Here is a 20664-nt window from a genome sequence, read left to right on the forward strand (position 1 = left end):
CCACACAAATAATTCCTGCCAATCCCTGGTAAGCTCCCTAGTTGGTCCATCCTGGTCAAGATAGTCTGAAAATGCAAATGCAAATTCGTTTTAGCATTCTTGTGTTGTCTTTCTTCCTCTCTTCTTTTGCTTAAATTCTGTGTGCACACAAGTTAGGATCACAAGCGTTAACAAGTGTATGCTGTGTGAGAACTAGGGAGGTTGTTAGCAGCTAGTTTCTCTGTCAATCATACAAAAATTTAAATTCAGACTAGTCTGAAAACAGCTAAACGTCATGGTATCACAGCGTCTGCAGATCTACAGTACAATGTCAAAGAATTGTTTGCAAAGTGTGGCTAACGATAGCAGTGCTAGCTGTGCCAGCTATTGGTCCTCCTGGCAGGTTAACGTCCACATATAGTTTAGTATTAAATTAGTTTGGCGAAAGAGTGCATTTAATACGTCATTAATCTGGCCTAGACTCTTCCAAGGATCCTTTTTAAGAACACGTTTGAGGAGGGAAAAAAACTTGACTGGATGTTAGCGAATGAAACCCATGGTTTGTTATGTCTAGACTTCAATCAGCCTGATGCACATCTATTGATATAAACTGAAATTAAATGAAGCGCAAGTGTATAAGGAAAGGCCTCCAGGAACTTAGAGGTGGCGGAAGCACAGCTGATATTATGGAGAGTAGGAGGCTGCAGACAGGACGACCATCATGTTTTATTAAGACCTGTTTTCTAGCCAGACCCATGAGTCAGCCCGCTTAAGTTAGGGCCGTAATAAGCCAAGGGGCTGCCACTTCACTGGATCCCCAACCCAGCAAGATTGAACACACCCACTCCTTCTGCACAAAGATTAGAACAAGTCTGTGTTGATAGCACACTTAGCCAGGATTTAGCTTTGTTTTTTTTCCACAATTTGACAATAGATTTCTGAATTGTTATGTTCCGAGTTGTTTACCATCCAAATGGCAGAATGTGGACACTCTGATTGTCACCACTTGTTTATTCCACTTCAACAAACACCAGTGAAGAGATAAATCAAGTTAGGCAGTCTGTAATCCCACTCAGTTTTTTTCTTAATCTCGGTAAACAGGAGAAAGAGAACTGTAGCAGGAGTCTGTTGCCAGAACAAGGCCCTGTCTGTTGGTGACAATTCCTGTGTGAATGCTGCTACATCCTGCCAGCTCTGTGCACATGTGCTACACTCCTCTCATGTACCGGCAGAAAGAGCATTTGTCCTTCTTGGCAGTGCGAGTGAACAGACGGAGTGTGAGGAAGCAGTCATTGGTCTGTCAGTCTGCCTCTCTGTCCTGGCGGTGTTACAGTTGCTGCCACTGGAGATGCTCCAGGTATGATGCATACACCCCTGCCCCCCCCCCTCACCTCACCTCCTCCAGATGAGCCGTCTCTTTATTGACAGCTGATCACGTTGGGACTCGTTCAGTTGCATTGTCTCACTCTTTGTGTGAGATAGCACGATGTGTCAGCCTTTAGAGAATGAGACTTTGCTGCACTGTTTAAATTGACTGGGCATAAATTGGATAATAAAGGACACAGGGACTCAGACGAGAAGCCAGAAGGCATAATGAAAAGAGAAATTAGCTGTTTGTTACTTCTTATTACTAATTTGTGTCTTATCTCTCTGTTGTAAAAAGGAACTCCAATGTTTCCTCCAAAAACCAATTTACACATCAGTTGAAAAGGTGTCTAATCTATATAACTTTTGGGCAAATTGTAATCTTTATGACGCGATTCTTTGCATGAATTCAGAATCTGTTGGAGGAGGAGAAGATGTAGTTTCTCTTTGTATTGGTAGTATATTGTCCAATGTCGTGTGGAGAGCTGAAAGAAAAGGGCAGAAAGAATCAACCATATTGCAATCCTGGAAACCATTGCTTATCAAGTAGAGATGCTCTGATTCAATTTTTCCTTCCTGATTCCGATTCCAACAGAGTATTGGATGTATTGTAAATGATGACAAAGGCACGGAAGAGAATGCCTTGGTACTGAAATCAAAACAGCTTATTCTATGTACCCACATACACTGGAGGCTTGAAAAAATGACGGCAAAAGCTGATAACTGTTGATGAGGCAGAAATGAGGGGGATAATGAGTTTTTATAACTTTCTGAAGTTCACGAACCCATTAATCCATTCATTGTTAAATAACTGATTAATTGATATGAAAAATAATAGTTTATTTCATAGGGCTGCTTTTCTATCAGATAGAATGATGCCAGTGATCCCTTTCTAAATGTCAGCCCGAGCCACAACTTAATGCGTGGCTTCTGCTGTTGTATGTGTGTGTGTGTGTGTTTGTGTGTGTGTGTGTGTGTGTGTGTGTCTGTGCACACATCGAGCACCTGGTGTTTCAAAGAGCCAGCCAGAGGCACCACAAATAAATAGCATCCATCAAAGAAGTGTGAAAGGTTTTCAGAGACACACAGGCTCACAAGAAACATCAAACAGCAGGGGATGGCCATCTTGTCCCACAATTGATGCTGTAAAAATTGATTTTGACATCTTGAGGCCATAAAAGGAGTGACAGTGCCTCCAGCTGCACTGGGCTAACTCGGCCATTTTGCCTTAGGAAGAGGTATGTGGAGTGTTATCTGGTGAATTGCACCATAGAAGGGGAATGTGAGGGAAGGATTTAAAGGTTGTTTTGTGGCAGGGTTTGGCTGTTATCTTCACATGACAGAGGTCACAAACACACACTGTGCTCCAGCTAGCGCTCCAACTTTTCTTAGTCATGTGATTCCCAGAAGCTGACAGAGAATATGGGCAGTGTCAGGACCTTGAGAAAGCCAACCATTTCATACACACAGCCATGTACTTTCTGTTCTCTGTCAGTCTGCCTCAGTCTCTCTCTCATACTCAAACCTACACACACACACACACGCACACACACACACACACACACACACACACACACACACACACACTACCACACAAGTCCTTTCAGCCAAAACACCCATGGGGGGAGAGCGTCTGGTTGCTGGAAATGTCAAACTGCTTTGTCACGTCCAATCTCAGTCAAGGAGTCCAGTAACCAGAGAGTGTGTGGAGTGGGTTTGTGTGTACATTCTCCACAAACACCCAATCCCAAGGCTATCAGTCTGGACCTCAAGTGAAGCTTAAAAATATGGCAAGAATTCACCTTTGTGACAAACATTAACGGCATGCTGCGAGCAATAATAGGCTTACACACTCAGATAAAGAGTAAAGACAGACTGACCCCCCAATCCCGCGGTCCATCAGCGACGCGGTTTTGCTCCGCCGGACGGTGCGCAAATCCCGCTGGATCCGTTTCTGGAACGTAAGCGCAGCCATGAGCCGCTGTACGCACATCACAGGAGAACTACAAGATCACGCGGGAATAAAGGGAAAAAACAACATATTACTTTGTCTTTCTGAGGATGATTTGTTGTTCATTTGGCTCCTGTGATGAAAATGAGAATCAGTGATGAAAATTACGATCGGGAGTCCGGATATTGTGTTTCATTTTGAAAATGACCAGATGCTCTGTGTGTTTCCGTGTCTGACAGGAAGTCAGACAAGGAAATATCTGTCCAGCTTGACGCGAACCTGCAGCGTACTCGGTCGAAAACAATTTAGACTCGCAGCGTAATTGAAACGGAGCAGAGCGTAGTGGCGCTGGTGGCACGCTCTCAAGCTAGCACTAGCTGTGGAAACACGATTGACTAGAGTGGCAGCGAACTACGGCGTAGTGCATGGTGCTGACTGATATGGGAATATAAAATAGTTTAAGTCATGAGAGCAATAAAAGTAGCACAGTAGGTAAGGGCTAAGAGATTTGAATGGAATGTGGTGAGAAAAAACTGAAAGCCCTCTTTAGAGCGAGTGTTTTGTTTGTCCTATCCTAGCTACTGTAGAAGCAGGAGGAAGTTGAACTTTAGTGTCTGTATGAGAACCTGCTCTTTCAAAGGTGACAGAAGATGTCAAATAATATTTTCAAGGGTTTATACAGAAATGAAAATGTACTCATAGCTTCTTATCTGCTGATAGGTTCCCCTCAATACCATCTTTTATTCTGAGAATAACTGAAGTGGTCTACCTCTTTTACTTTTTGCAGTATAGGGTGGTATCCAACATACTTCACACCGCTAGTGACAATCTGCTGCTCAATAGCAATCATTCTATCTTCACCGTCCTTGCCTCTGACAAATTGCAATCATTTCCTCGGCCGTAAAAGGTCCTTGTCAGGTTAGCGCTAATATAAGTCATTTTATGTGTTTAAATGCTGACGTTCGTCTGGTGAGGAGTGAGGACGTTTGGTCTAAATCATTGGTCTCCCCACTTGTCACTCTAATCCTTTTTACACTTATTCTAAGTTCCTTAAAGAAACACTTCAAAAGTTCAAGCTCAATCCCATGATTTTATCTACAAACCATCACTTGTTTTCCAAGCACCAAACCCATTTGCAGACTTGGTAGACTTTAAAGACTTTGTTCTGTAAGTGTATTTGTGTCGAGGAGGAGGAGGAGGAGGAGGAAGAGGAGGAGGAGGATGGATGGCAGTGGTCCCGCTCTCCTGCGGAGTTTTTGATCTTTTCAGCAATGCTGCAAACACTCTTCATCTGTCTTTAATTCTTACTCTCCATTTTCAGTTCCTATTGCCACTCTCACATGCAAGTCTTTTTTTAGGGCGAGTGGTTCTACCCACTCACAAGCTGTTTGCTCTGCCACATACATGCAGGCAGTTCAGGGCCGCGATCACAGCTGTCATATTGTCTCAAAAACCAACACAGCTCTAAATCTTTGTGGAAAGGAGTGCATTGTTAGTCCAATTGTTTCAAGCGCTTTAGGTTGGGTATGGGTACCGTCTGGGGTATTGTTTCTATTACTGTATGTCATGTTGTTGTCGTTCCATGCTACCTATATCCCCACAGGTAATAACACACATTTATTGCCTCTTTCCTTTCCTCTTTCTGCCTGTCTGAATACACAATGCCTCTCTGTCTTGGTGGATGTTTTCCAGCAGCCAATGAAAGGTTCTTGATTGCTTTGAAATTTCTGCAGTTTAGCTGCTGCCCCTCTCCTCGCCTGTTTCCACCTACAGTGTTCAGACACTGTGCAGTCTTTGGTTGGCACCTTAGAAAAGAGAGAACCAAAGTCTGTGTTCGCTGAAAATGTTCCTATATATATGCGCAGTCTTTCTCTTTTTGAACATTTGACTGTCACTCATCTGTCTTCCAACCTGGGTATTTTTAAACTTTTATATTTAAACTTTTAATTTCTGCATATTAATGTAGAGACATAAATATATATTATATTGTTAGTACAAATTTACTCTGATACTTTAACTCAGAGCTATACAATACCTGTCTGTCTTCCTGTCTGAGTAATGACCTTCAATCAGGCTCAAATTATAAACGTCTGACTATTCTGTAATCATTCATCATTATATCTCTGGCTCAAATCCGAACCGGTTCAATGGGAAACAAATAAAAATGACTGTTGATTTATTTTCTCTTTACCCATCTTGCAAAATTCAAAGTTCATTACAAGTGTACACCTCTCTGTTTCCACAGCAACTGATGCGCTCGTCTGTGTTCCACATGTTCATCCTGAGTATGGTCGCTGTGGACGTCATCGTTGCTGCTAGCAACTATTATAAAGGCGAGAACCACCGCAGGCACTATGATGAGTTCTACCTGGCAGAGGTGAGGCACTTTTTTGTTTTGTTCTCATTTCTTCTTCTTCAGATGTTCCTGCTGTTTCTGACAATACCAAACATCCACCACAAAAACCCTCAACTTTTTAATATTCAAAAACATCCATCCGTTGACCGAGGATTTTACGTTTGTTTGAAGGCGTTTTAGATCATGCTCCAGGTAGTGGATTTGTTAAAAGTCTCTTGAATAACACATGGTCCATTTGTAAATGTTTTTTATGGTACTGTCTGTTATTAAAAGCTATTCAATCGAGCATTTTGTACCAACAACAGTATGATCTAAACATCTCTATGTGTTTTTCTTCAATAATGTGCATAAACGATTTCATTTCTATTCAATAATTAATCGACTTAAAGGAGCAACATCTAAGATACCTACTGAATTCAATGATAAAATGCTATTTCATCAGACATTAAGGAAACATGCTATGTTGAAGTGCTGTCTTCTCTGACAACAATGCAGCAGCCAGTATGTCCTCCTCCTAGCCTAGGTTTTGATTCCGGTCCGGTATGGTCTGTTCTTGTTTTGACCAGAGAAGGGAGGCGGTTTTAAGAACACCCTCAATGGCTGTTTTGGACACCCCTCGGTTTGCCAGGCAAACGGCAAACCAACAGGTGTTGCAGCGATGAACGTGGGCAAGCAAACTGGTTCAGATTTAACTGATTCTACCCGAATCAACTAATAAGCTCCACGAACAGAAACATGGTAAAACTAGGACTTCAGCGTCCGCAACATGGCATCCCCCGTGCAAATCGGCAGCAGAGTGTAAAGGGGCGAGGGGAGACAGCTCTCTCCAATGTTTGAATTTGGATGCAGTACCAATTTTAAACGCTAGGTGTCAGAGTTACATGTTGCTCCTTCATTTAATTTATTTAGTTTTACTGCTGCTTTCTTTCTTCTTAACATACTCACAGGCACATTCAAACTGCACTCTACATGTTAACTAGGTATGTTTGATGTCATCAGTATTCAGGTGATAAAGCTCCAACTAAGACGGATTGCAACCCCATCATACCTCTCTCTCTCTCTCTCTCTCAAACACAGCTGAATGAAGGAGATAAGAAAAGGGGAAAAAAACACACATATTACTTTCTCTCTCTCCCTCCATCCGTGTGATACAGACATCGATCCACAGATTTGTTCCAACCTGTGTGAAGGATGTGAGGTGAAAATAAGAAATGGAGCCACTGGGTTTTAGAGTTAGCTTAGTGGCGAGGTGCCAGATTTACTTCCTCCTTCCTATCATATTCCCCTGCTGAGGACTGCGGAGGCCTCAGTGTTCAAATCCTTTACTTAAAAGAGTTCTCCGATGATTTCGTAGTGCAGTAAAATCAAGTTGGGGGACAGCAAAAAAAAAACAGATTTTAAAAATAGAAAAAGCTTGATCAACACAACGGAAAATACTGTATGCAGTGTTTTTACCCTGGGTAATGCTCCAAAAACATCCTATATTTGTTTGCTTATCCTGTTTGCGGTCGCGGAGAGCTGATTCCAGCTGTAATCGGGTGAGAGGCAGAAAGGCCCGTTCCGATGGGGGAATTCAAAACTAGGAACCTTCTTGCTGTGAGGCGACAGCCCAAACAACTGCACCACTGTGCAGCGCGCTCAAAAGAAAGAAATACAAGATTCTGAATTTCCCTAATGTTTCCCTAGTTGTGTCTTGTGTTCTAACCTTTCTGACGGATAAATCCTCAATTTCTAAAGATTTTTGAATCCCAGATCCAAATTTCTATTACAGGCTAGGAAGACAAGTAGCTCTTTGACAAGTAAAGACATGTTAACATCTAAAATATTTTGAATGCCTTCAGGGTCAAAGTCAGGATACATCTATAGACTGTAAATATGAATGGACAAAACCTCAGTGACGTCAGCCATCTGTTATGGCAGGGAGTTCTGGAGGCTCATCACACCCCATGTACAGTGTGTGCCCATGATGACAATAACTAATCAGACCTATTTCCTTTGTTTGTACCAGGCTGTAAACATGTTTATTCATGCTGTAAAACTGGCTTTTTTTGGCTGTGGTGTGTATGTGAGTCAGCCTCAAGTGGACACTCAGCGAAACTGCAGGATTTTGCACTTCCGCATTTGCTTCATTTTTCAAGACTGGAGGTTGCCGCTTGGTTACAACACAATCAAAATGTTCTGTTACATTTTAAACCCCTTCAAAATGATACTTATGTTATAGAACAATGATATTATTTAAACAATTACTGTATTATTTCTTATGATTCACATACATATAAACTGCAAATAAGTGTTATAGCTAGCAGAAGATACTTTTACTTTTGGGAAATGTTATCTGTAATCAGACTTCATTTTTTTATATTGATAATATGTATGTGTGTTACATCATTATCTGCAAAGTATAAAGCAACTACAGCTGTCAAATTAAAAGAAGTAGAGTGAAAAAGACTATTTCTGCCTGAACTTTATCAAAGTAGAAGTTTGAAGGAGCACTAATTAGAAATGTCAGAGTAAAGTTCAAGTAGCCCAACATTGTCATTAAAGGGAAGTAGTGCTCTGCTGCAGTTTGACAATATGAGTGGTTTCAGGAAGAAAATGCCAACAATGATTTATATCGTCTCTATTTTTCTTTTAGGTGGCGTTCACTGTTTTATTTGACCTTGAAGCTCTTCTGAAAATCTGGTGTCTGGGCTTCACCGGCTACATCAGCTCCTCTCTGCACAAGTTTGAATCTCTGCTGGTGGTGGGCACGACACTGCACATCTACCCAGACCTCTACCATTCTCAGTTCACCTACTTTCAGGTATGGATACTCACATGCACATGTTCATACTTTCACTTTTCACACAAATGTTTGAGTGCACAAACAGACCATAATCCCTCCATGTTTTAAATAATAGAGGAATAGGCTTAATTTACCTCACTAGTGCGGGTAATGGCAGCATGGCATGTCCGGGCTGTCACAGTGACCACCAGCCTATTGTATTAATTTCTTCTCTGATGATCCCCTGATCACGACAAAAGTTTTTTTCAACATAATTAGATACATTAACCTCTTTTAATGAGAAAAACAAACTGTTTTGTTGTCTGATATATCCAGATAAACAAGTTGTGATCTCAAGTAAACTATCAAAATTTACTAGATATCGTGGAAGTGTATCTCAAAATAACAACATAAAGAAGAAGAAATGTCTTTTATGGGGAAAATGGAGGTAATAATATTTATGGATGCAAGTCCACTTCTGTGTTGCAGAGAGGAACAGAAGCTGTGAATCATTTTATGGTGTTTTTTCCCTGTGCTCATGCATAAATGAGAACAAATCAATCATATCACTCTTCAGTGATAGCCCACCCCCTTCCAACACACACACACACACACACACACACAGACACGCACACACACGCACACACTGAAACTTATTCTTTTGAAGTACTTTAAATTTACTATCACCACAAATGACACAACAGATTTTGGCTTCTCCGAGTTAAACAAAAATTTAAGACTTGTGAAGCAGTTTGGGGGACATTTACACTTGATGTATGTAAGTGCAAGGAGCTTTTTTCTGATGGTTTCATTTCATGATATTAAGCATATATCTGGGCTGCAGTGTGGAGTCTTCAATACTGCACACAAGGCAGAGAGCTGAGATATTTTTTTCGCTCCCCAGTTCTCAGAGCAGCAGTACAAATCAACCATGAATATGGTGACCCATGTGGCACTGGTCCATTGTACTGTAGCATAATCATCTTTGAACAGAGCCTGTAAGTAATTCACCCAAAAGTTAACCCCGCAACCTTGCTGTAGGTCACATAATGTAGGCGATAAAAAAGCTCTGAGGATGATCTGATGGGAAAAGGCTTCTTGATATCTCATTAATGAGCCTTGACCACACAAGCTGCCCTGATGCTTCCCTGCTCTCCCACAGTAACAGCTGCCACCCAGGCAGGCAGGTGCAATGCTAACACATGAGGTTAACACATATATTCATAGAACATAACAAACAATTGTTGATTTACCTTTTCACTGGGATTTTTCCTGCATTTTAACATTTTCTGCATATGCCTGCAGTGCATATTCCAAAACACACTTTGTTTTTCTGTTAAATGTGTTTTTCCTTGCAGGCAGTCATTTCGGTACAAAATGAAAATTACCTGCAATAACTTGAGAATTGATTTAGCTGGAAAATCTTTTCCATTGCAAAAGGTCTGTTTCTTGTTGTATTGTGTTTCTCTAATCACAGTTGCTTGTTTTTGAATGGTAATACGGTTTTTCGGTCTGAATGCTGAATGCTGTATTCATGAGCTTTCATGAAGCTCCATTATCCTCACATATTAGAGAGGGTTGTATTCATAAGCTCAGTTGAGATTTGAGGAGAGAATTGGATTCACACTTCATGGCAGTGTTGTGTTACTCATGGGAAAGAGTTTGTCATTCTCTCCTCCTGCTGATACTTTTCCATGTATGTTGCTCTTTAAACTGTTGACTTTAAGCACAAGTGATGAACCTTAAATCTCTCTATGTGAATCAGAAGTGTTTGCAGGCTGCAGGAGGAGAACAGGCCTACAATAATCAATGATTTTCAGGTTTTAATTTTTATTTCCTCTACTCAAGGGTCTGATCACTGCTAAAGGTTAGCCTTACTAATTGTCTGAAACAAATGTCACATGCTTTGGAGCCCCATGTACAGCTCTTACACACACACAAATACTCTATACTTGGCAGAACGATTTTTAATCAGCCAATGGAACCCACCTCAACACTTCCTGTCTGTGTGTTCAGAATTGCAATGACTTCAGTAGCAGCACATTGAACAGCTTAGTCAATTCATTCAATCAGACCTGCAGGACATTGTGTCATTTTTTGACAAATCTGGCGGAGGTGCTCTGATCCCATTCTGGTTATTGTTATTTGGCCAATATTGGTTGAAAATGCTGCCTGGGACATCTGTGGTGAATTCAATTGTATGTTAAGCATCGCTTTGTCTTGCAAGAAGCCAGAGCCAGGAGCGCACACAGGCAGCACAGCTGGGAAGCCATTCTCCAGATGAATTATTGCTCTTATCATGTGTGCAATGCAGGGGAGTAGATGTGGTTTTCACTTGAAACAGTCAAGATTATTCCCTTTATTTCATATTGTATCATATATTTTGGTCCTATTCTTTGTGTCATGCCAGTAGATATTGTTTTGTTGGCTTTGATGCTACTTGAAAGGGGGCTATGCTGATTTCACACTCCTACTCTCAAATGAATGAGTCTGCCCCCAACTCAAGACAAAATCTCATCAATATATATTCCAAGTTTAAAGAGCAATTAAACCAAACTATGATGACATGCTCTCAAAATATAAATAAACATGTTATCAGTGGTATTCACAGAGCAAGACACTTATTGAAAGACTTCAAAAACAAGCAAGAACATTCATTTTACTTTCTTTTCAGCCATCCAAACCTTAGCTGGGGAAACTGCTGGTTTCATAAAACAAAACAAAAAATCATAAAAAAACTCTAAAAATCTCAGAGAGAACTTGACTTGACTGAAGTTAAGAAGATATTTGAAAACGGTGCTACAATGGCACAGAAATTCCAGAATAAGGGCTGTGTCAATAAAATGCGGAAGAACAGAACTAAAAGAAATCTAAAAACTGATTAAAAACTGGCAAAGTCATCCTTTAATGCAAATTGGTTGTGATTTTGCCCTACCTGTTACTCCCGACTGGCTAACTAAATAAGAAGAGAATAAAAATGGTGCAATGTAGTGTTAACACTGCATAAAACAGCTGCTTTATTCACCCAATAAAGGAACAAGATAATCCCCTTTTCCTAATCACCGTACCTGAGCCTGAGCCTATCAGGACACATTTAAAGGTACACTATAGAGTTTTGGTAGAGGAATGTGAAAGTTGGAGAAGGGTACAGATTCTATGGTATATGTTCATAACTCCATACACAACCTGTCCTCAGAGGAAAATTTGGTCCCTGTAATACTGTTTGAAGATAAAATGCCACTGGAGAAGTTATGGTGGGGGGCCCGCTTCAGTGAAACCGTTACTCTCCTGGTAGCTTTTAAGCTCCAAACAGTGTTCCAGGGACCCGTTTTTTCTTTGAGTAAAGTCTGTGTATTCAGTTCAGAAAATAAAACATAGAATTATTTCACTTCTCCAACTTTCAAATTTAATAACAACCAATAGAAAGAATGTGAATTTCGCTGTATCTTCTTGAACTTTTATACCTTGCACAAAGGAGAAAATTACTTCCTATAACAGATATATGCCAGACCACATGACTTTTCACAAAGCCACTTTGCTAGAAGAGGTGGGCTTTATTACTCTATGGACTTTTTTCATTGACTGTTATACCTATACATATTTCATTACATTGACCTTACTCACTACTGCCACTTCTGCTTGTAGCTTTTGAAGCTGTAAATATGATCCTGGGGTACATCAAATTCAAATATGTGCCTATTATTGTTTTCTATATTCTATCAATGCCAGCCCTAACTAAATTTGAAAGCTGTGTGGTCTCAGACATGAGAAAAGAGAGGAGAAGAATTACCTTTGCTGTAATAGCCTTATACCCTTTGTGGACTTGCCCTCAAAGTCTCAGATCTGCGTCTGCTGTGAAATGGATAGTGGTCATCACTGTCTGTCAGGAGTAGAAGGTAGTGTCTCCTCATCCCATCTGTCATCATGCTGTGATTGTTATTGCTGTATTTGTTTACTGTGGGTTTTCTTTCATCCAGCGTTCCCTGTTTGTCTCCTTTATTTCGCTGCAATATCTGGGGAATGAGAGAAAATTCTATGGCCATAGGCATCAGAGAGAGGAGCACGATCAATAGCCACTCTCTGGATCCCCGATCAAAGGATGACCAAGATGCATTACCTTTCGGGGCCTGTTGTCACCGCAAGCTATTTAAGGGCTAAGCCAGATGACAGAGCACGACATCAATGCACCTTCACCACGGGGTCTTGATCAATGTGCTCTTTTTAAAATCAATATGTAATCAATCGGCCACTCTTTTTTTTTTCTCTAATAATTCTTTTTAAAATGATCTTTAAAATAAACCGAGTCTCTTCTAATGGATAAAAACAACAGCAACAACAGAGTTCCAAAGATAACGGTAACAATGATTGTTTTTCTTCTCCTCAGGTGCTCCGTGTGGTGCGTCTGATAAAGATTTCCCCGGCTCTGGAGGACTTTGTGTATAAGATTTTTGGTCCAGGTAAAAAACTAGGCAGTCTGGTGGTGTTCACAGCCAGCCTCCTCATCGTCATGTCGGCCATCAGTCTACAGATGTTCTGCTTTGTGGAGGAGCTGGACCGCTTCACAACATTCCCCAGGGTGAGGAGCCACTTACACTCACCAAAGAAATCTGTAATAGCTGTGATCAAATCTTTAGCTTATTTTTTAAGGTTAATTTGTATAGGAGTTGAATCATGACTCGTGAGTACTGAATACTTAATCTCCAATCGACGCTGAAGTTTAAAAACGGTCTGTCCCATTAAGGGCTGCCCCTAACTTAAGTCTGAGATCTTAGTCTGTCAGTAGTTGTTCGCTCAAATCAATGTTTGACTAGTTAATGTATGTTAAAAATGAAAATTGTTGTCCATGAGTAGAGAGCGTTGTGGAAAATGGGGGAAAAGCACAGCGCCCAGCGTCTTTTCCTCTGAGTGGTCAAGTTGAAAATCTTCAAACTTTTCAGAAAGGCGCTGTTGACGTCACCGGCGCTCTTTTCCAGTGTTTTTGCCGCCTACAGATCGTATCTTGTGCCCACATCCTCTTTGCTTCGTGTCTGATCGGGTAAAAAACTATCTGAAAACATGCAGCAAAAAGTAACATAGCAGTGTTGGTCATACAGCGGCCGTTTTCAACAGACTGTTGTCATAGAGACAGGACGGACGTGCAGCGCTTTTCTTCTTAGCCAACAAACGTTTCATGAAAACACTCCCGAGTGCACAGCCAGCACTTTTCTGCCTGGAAGTGGACACGGGGCCTAAGGTGTCAGGGTTGGGAACACTTGTTAGGATTAAACATTTAGTTCTTTTTTTAATCTAACACAGTAGGATTTTGTCACTTCTGTATCTCAGTCAACCCCCACTTTATACAGTAAGAGAGTAACTTCCCACTGCTGGCTGTGCCTCACACATACATTACATACAAGTTACCGTCTTTAGATTCTTTAGGTTCTTTTGTCTTCCTCAACTTCCTGACTAATTCAAACTTAGTTGGTCAATTTAGGGGCGTCTGTTAATGTTAAATGTAGTTATCTTCCCTGTGAGAATAGGAGGTGAAAATCCCTAAATATAAAGCCTGATGTGACCTCTATTCACATTGTATTTTGCAAGGCTTCCTACAAGTGACATATGGAGTACCGGTAATCAGTTTATCATTGCTTGGACCCTCAAAATGCAGCATTCTGATTATTCGTACTTCCTTTAGTTTGGGGTTTCTGCTTCATTCTTTTCACCTGCGCAGATGATGCAGTCCAAACCAGTAAACGCTCTAAACACTTAAATTAGCTGCTACAAACACACTTGTCTAATTAAACCCTGATGTCTAAGTAATTTCCTCCCACAAAATGAAATGTTCTTAATTTAGAAGATGCAGGTAAAATAGGCAACATAAAAAACGACATGAGCCGTTCCAGGAGGACACCTCAGACGAGCGATGGGGAGGCCTGCAGATGTTGAAGATGGGTGCATGATGGGTCGACAGATGTGGTTCCTCCTTTGATTTTTAAGTGCTCATGAGCTCCTTTCTCTCTCATTAGCCACATCGTTTCATCGTCTGTTTTTTTTTTTATCCTCCCCTCAAACATTTCACTGAACCCAGGCACTGCGGGACACATAGAGACAGTCATAAACAGATGCCACTTGTAGGCTGTATTACCCTTCCCTCACATTTTCCCTTCATTTCCATATCCGTTTCTGCCTCACAAAGACACACATAAGCATGCAGACACACACCGACACCACACACATCATAGCTAATGATGTTTGGCTGTATCCCCTACAGGCAGACCTGTTGCTGGGTTTATCTTTATCTGCAGTGACTGGGACATGCATGGGAGCAGGTGGGAGGGGCTGGGAAGAGGGGGGGGGGGTACTGTCTGGGCGTGAGATGCTAAGGAGGTGGCGCAGGCGTGCCATTTGACTCCAGGGGCCAGAGTGTTGCAGCTGGCTGGTCCCTACACCTTCATGTGACCTCTAACAAGTAGAGAGGAAGCCAGCAGAATAGAGTGAAAAAACATGGCTGCTTGCTCATTTTTTTTCTTCTCTCTATTTTGCTTAAATTAGAAAATATCCCCAACGCTAGCAAAAAAAGTATGTTCAAAATAATGTAAATTGTGTTTTTGAGGGATCTTAAGCAGGTGCTTTCGATTTGTTTTACCCGACAAACAATAAAAAGAAATGTAACTCCAAACGGATTAAAATGAAATTAGTAGATAACTGAATGCATTTACCAGTTCAGTAACCAGTTAAATCCAGTGAACCCCGTTCTAAATGTCCACCCTGAGTGAAATCAAAGAGCTAATTATCTTTAATACGATTAGTTGTTTTAGCCCAAATAGATTTTTGTGTTAACTGCTGGATTAGAAACTTCTAGACGTGTATGCTATGTGTTTTCCTGCAGATGCCTTTAGGCTTAGTAATCCCCACAACAGGCAGCAAATGTCAAAGGTATCATTACTACATTCATTTGTATTTTTAAAATGTAAACATGTTTTTTTTTCCACATTGTTGGTGAAATGTATTATAGTGTGTCTCTGTTTAAACTATGTTTTATACTTACTAATGAAAGCATTGGACTGAGTTCTCACTTAGGGAGTGTCATTGGCTATTTCAGGGGAAGAAGCTTGAGATGCTGCTAACCAATTCCTCCCTTTGTATGCACGTCAGCAGTGTGATATTTGCTCTTCTGTGTAAAAATAACGCATGTTCCAAATGTCACATCTTTCTTTTTTTCCGTGTGTATCTCCTATTTCCTTCCTTTCTCAACCTGTCATTCCCTCTCTTCACCGCTTCCACGCTGTGTACTCGTTTGCCCTTTCTAGCCTTCTGTGTCTCTCACTTTTTTTTCTTACCTCATGTTTCTCTCCCTGTAGGCATTCATGTCCATGTTTCAGATCCTAACCCAGGAGGGCTGGGTGGATGTCATGGACCAGACTCTGGTGGCTGTAGGTCACATGTGGGCTCCTGTAGTCGCCATTTACTTCATCCTCTACCATCTGTTTGCTACTCTGGTGAGGAACTTACTTTTAAAGATAGAAGTCAAATAAGTCAAAGACTGTGAGAGTGTAATTGGGTTTTAGCTTATTACATTGGCTGGAGTATTCTTTTCAAACTCACATTCCTTTATTTTAGTAAAAACAGGTTGAGGAAATTATTGGCAAAAGGGTACATTTATTGTTTTCTTAATGCATTCAATTAGTGCCCGCCATTCCTCTAGTGTGCTCTCAAGTAGTACATCTAATCACAGTTAATCAGACTTGCAGGCGTAAGAAGTGCTGACATTTCATTGTTTGGCCTTCTGATACGGGGAGCCATCAGACAGCACACACAGTCTGAGGATGACTCACACTTCACCCCAGACAGACAGGAAGTCTTCCAGAACAGAGCAAACGACAAATCCAATTACCGAGCAGACTTTGTACTTTTTAAATAGTCTATTTTTGTGTTAAGGCAATCATATTATCATGTTACCAAATTTGTATTCACATCCTCTTGTTGCATTTCAGATCCTGCTCAGTCTCTTTGTGGCTGTCATCCTGGACAATCTGGAGTTGGATGAGGACTTAAAGAAGCTCAAACAGGTAGGAAGCGCTCAGTATGCAACTCAAGAGTCCAGAGAGGGGTGAAAAACATCTCTTTATAATGAAGATTTTGAAGATTTGAGGCATGTCTGAGTTACTTGTTTCATGGGCAATGTTGTTTATAACCCCGCTTTTGTGAAACCGTTCAGAGAAATACACAATTTAACAGAGATTTCTTATTTTTTCTCGTTTTAAAATCAGTAAACGAGAACGTTAAGAATAATCAACGTAATGAGGGTTTTTTTTGTCAGCATGACATGACTTTGCCACGCTAACCCACTCAAATGGTTGATTAAAGTATTTGCTTCACTCACTGATTGTTGCATTTGGTTCCTTGAAGTGGTTAATCTAAACCCAGACCATTTTTATTTATTTATCTGTTTCGCAAGCTCTTCTGTGGGCAGGAACAAGGACAAAGCATTTCACTAATACTAGAGATCAGGGCAACTTCTAAGGTCAATCATATGACCTTGAGTGTTCTATTTGAGTTGTTGCAGTAAATAGGGTCTCCATCCGTCATGTGCTGTACTTTCAGGCTTTTCAGTATCTGACTGTTTCAAGATGGATGGTACATTGATGGTAATTTGAGTTGTTCTCAGACCTTGTGTTCCGTTTTTCTGGGGGTGTAAATGTTAGAAAAGAGGCTGGTAGATATTTAGGACTAAGTTTCAATAGACATAAAACCTAATAAAAATGGTATTATTATAAAACAACAAAATGTCACAGATGAAAGGCTGATTTGTCTGCTGCATTCTCATTTCTGCTTGTTTTCTGCTCCGTGTTATGTAAACACTGAACATTTTGTGTTTCTTCCCTGGGAGGAAACACAGGGTTGTGTTTTATGTGCTCACATGTGGACAGGGAAGTGCTTTCTTCACTCTCACCTTTTTTGAGGGCTTTTCTCGTGAGGTTTGAGTAAGTGGGCAATTCAAAGCAAAACCCTGTTATGTGAGAGAGCTGCAACTTAAACGTTGCACGACACGTACACACAAAAGGCATTGATGCTATATCACTGAGTGGGGGGACTTGGGGAAGCATTTTCTGTCGTTAGATTACACCTAAACCATATATCGTTTTAACATCGCAATTACTGTGCGCGCATGCAGTCACATTGCAGAACGTGCAATGTCATCGAAGTGACCTAAAGCACGTCATGCTCATACATTGTGTTGTCTGATGCAACCAAAAAGTTTTCTTTTTTCCAAGATGAATCTACTAAGAAAAGTCAGTCACAGATACAACATCATGACGCTCAAGGCAAACACACAATTAGGCGTGTGAGTGTATTCAAGCTATAAAAAGCACCTCATCCCGGTGCTCATTAATGCTTTGGCCACATATATGGAACGTAAACAGAGCTGATGGGCCACTGATTGTTTACCTTTAGCGGCTACACCTGTAGCGCACACGGTGGAGTGTTGTGTGTGAGTCATAGGCAGCTCAAGACGGTGAGCTCTCATTTAATTAAAAGTTACAATCACGGGGCAAGTCATGAAACACAACTGCAAGCCAACAGGTTTATTTGTTAGGTTTATGATGAAATGTGTGAATCCACCATGTTTCCTCCTCCTATACTCCATGTGTTTGTCAGAGCTGTCTGTCAGAGGACTGGACCCAGTGTGTGATTAATGTAGGAGAGGGTTTGGATTTGAAGAAAAAGACAGATTTAAAGATCACAAAAATACAAAGAAAAATAGTTTAATTCAAATTTTAATTGATGTTTGTCAAAGGGCACTGCATTTATTTTGTATAATTATTATTTTTTTCTTTTTAAAAAGAACATTTTGGATGCAAATAACATTTTGTTACAGATTAAAATGTAGGAATATATATATTTTCCAAGGCCAAATAGAGAAATATATAAAATGAAACTCCTCTGGTCAGTCTCTGTTTGTGTCCAATGTTTTACATGTTTGCCAATGATCTTAAGCTCACTGGCATTAACAGGTTTGCACACACATGCTCACATTAACTCTGTGTGCTCTGTGTGCTCATCGCTGTCTGCCCGCTCTCAGCTTGCCAGTGACGGTTATTTCCCACCCACAGTTGAGTGATTAGGCGCACTGGCTGTAAAATTGCCTATTTTACAGGTGCTTCATTCACGGATACGCAGACTGACTATAAATAGACCATAGATTGTGATCACCCTCCCACAAGAGAAGGCTTCTGCAAACATTTGGCAAAAGAACCAATGACATGACTATCCTTTCTATAAGATACACACACGTTGGCTAGCGATGAGAAACCAATTATAGTGCATGTGATGAATCATTTGTGTCCCTGTGTTTGATGAACGACTCCATGGAGCTGCTAATGTTTGTTATTTGTCATTAAAGTGACTTGTGTCCATGACAAGCTCTTTTAAAAAGACTGTGTAGAAAGAAAAAAAGTAATTTTTTTCAGCTGGTTGAACTGTTTTGTTCCAGCGAGTGTTATGAGTTTGGAGAGGATATCAATCAAAATTTAGAGGGAGAGTTTGACACACAAAACCCACGTGTGTATTCTCCTCCTCGAGACATTTTTTAATCCTTTCTTCTTCACACTTGGTTGAACACACAGACACTTGCTGTGTTCGAATTAATTGGAAATAATGGGACAACAAATTGGAGCCGAATAAACTATTCAAAGAGTCTGTTCATGCAAATCGTGGGATTTTTGGACTTGGTATTATTGGAAGGCAAATAAAGGAGGCTGTGTGTGGTTTTGCTGGAGAGTGGGATTGAATGCAGAAAACAAATTCATACGGTATTATTGTTGATGGTTCAATTAAGGGACGCTAATGTGTCCAAATGAGCTCATCAAGGGTGCATTTACTGTCATACAGAATAATGGATTCACATTATTAAAAGTATTCAATGACAGTGTTTCTTGACCCAACATCCCTTTCATCGTCTTGATTTATGTCTGTCAGAACAAGTGTTTGGAAACTATTCAAACATGTCAACTCCTTTGAGACACCATTGTATTTTCTTTCTACCCATGAAAGATTTTGATCATACAAGACGTGTGCTTACAGGTTGCTGTCGCTTGTTTGGTGCGTACGTGTCACACTGAAAAGTAACATTTACATGTGCAGCCGAGCTTTGATTGATAAGATCCATCTGCACAGCACAGTTGAGAAAGATGATTGACCATTGTTCTAACAGTTTACTATGTATGTTGATTACTCACAGTGAGAATGTCATGTTTTATGTGAATTCTATATTATACTTGTGCAATACAGTACCATTTTTAATATAAAGTAACCACTGTTTACATGTAACACAGTAGGACTAAACTTACATTAAACTCATGAGTAAACGTTTATAATGAGGTACTTTATGTTATTAAAAGGAGGGACATTTTTTTCCCATCTGATCTATAAGATTCAGACTCTGGTGTTGAAAAATGAAGCCAATGCTAAAGTGAACGTTTTCTGTTTGTTTTTGTTTTACAGCTGAAATAAATGTTTACAGCCTGGTCCCGATAATACATTTGGTATCAATAGCTTGGTTTTTGATTGTTACACGCTGTGTAGGGTTTGATATTTTTCTAAATAAGTGTTCCTTTTGATTATATCAAGCCTAAGAGTTGTTCATAAGTTTGCATAATTAGAAGCATTTAGAGTTGACTGACAGCTTGCTGCATTGTAGCTGTTTGCCAGGAGGCTCAAGTCCCACCTCAGCTCAACTTCTTAGCCTGTTTCATGATTTGATTAAAAGTTAGGTGGAGATAGCTTGTCCAATATGGCAACCACCACCGTTAGAGCTTCATAATGCTTCTTCAGATACCAATGGGTGATGTCACTGAGATTATGTCCATGTTTTTCAACAGTTGAGTCAGACTCTTTTTTGCAACACTTGTAGGGACATTAAAAATAATTAAACTTTCAGGCATTTATTTTTATTTTTTGCATCTGCTTCACTTTTAAAAAGCAAGGCCATCTCCTTCTTGTATGCAGTTTATGACTTATCATAACCCCCGGGTGCAATGGCGGGCTTATTAGCCGTGCCATGCATACAATATATTCACAGTTTTCCTCAGTCAGCCTACAGAGCCACTGTCCCATGCTGGGAATTCATTTTTAGTTCCAAGCATAATAGGTTTTTAAAATAGTCCTGTGAGTATGTTTTTCTGCAGCGTCAGTAGTTGCATATAGACAAGGAAATACCTGTGAGTCATAACGTATAAAATATTACACACCGTAGAGGCCAAACACTCT

At 40.4% G+C, this 20664-nt stretch overlaps 1 protein-coding gene across 2 annotated transcripts in view; it reads left to right on the plus strand.

Moving 5' to 3' along the window:
* Positions 1-20664, plus strand: part of nalcn (sodium leak channel, non-selective) — a 77791-nt gene that overhangs the window by 26013 nt on the left and 31114 nt on the right. For both annotated transcript variants that reach the window (XM_061053178.1, XM_061053177.1), the window contains 5 exons: positions 5541-5672; positions 8287-8454; positions 12800-12991; positions 15756-15893; positions 16389-16463. In XM_061053178.1, the coding sequence (XP_060909161.1) occupies positions 5541-5672; positions 8287-8454; positions 12800-12991; positions 15756-15893; positions 16389-16463 (705 nt within the window). The remainder of the gene's footprint in view (positions 1-5540; positions 5673-8286; positions 8455-12799; positions 12992-15755; positions 15894-16388; positions 16464-20664) is intronic.

The sequence above is a fragment of the Labrus mixtus genome, chromosome 13 (assembly GCF_963584025.1).
Source record: "Labrus mixtus chromosome 13, fLabMix1.1, whole genome shotgun sequence".
In the NCBI taxonomy this organism is placed as follows: Eukaryota; Metazoa; Chordata; class Actinopteri; order Labriformes; family Labridae; genus Labrus; species Labrus mixtus.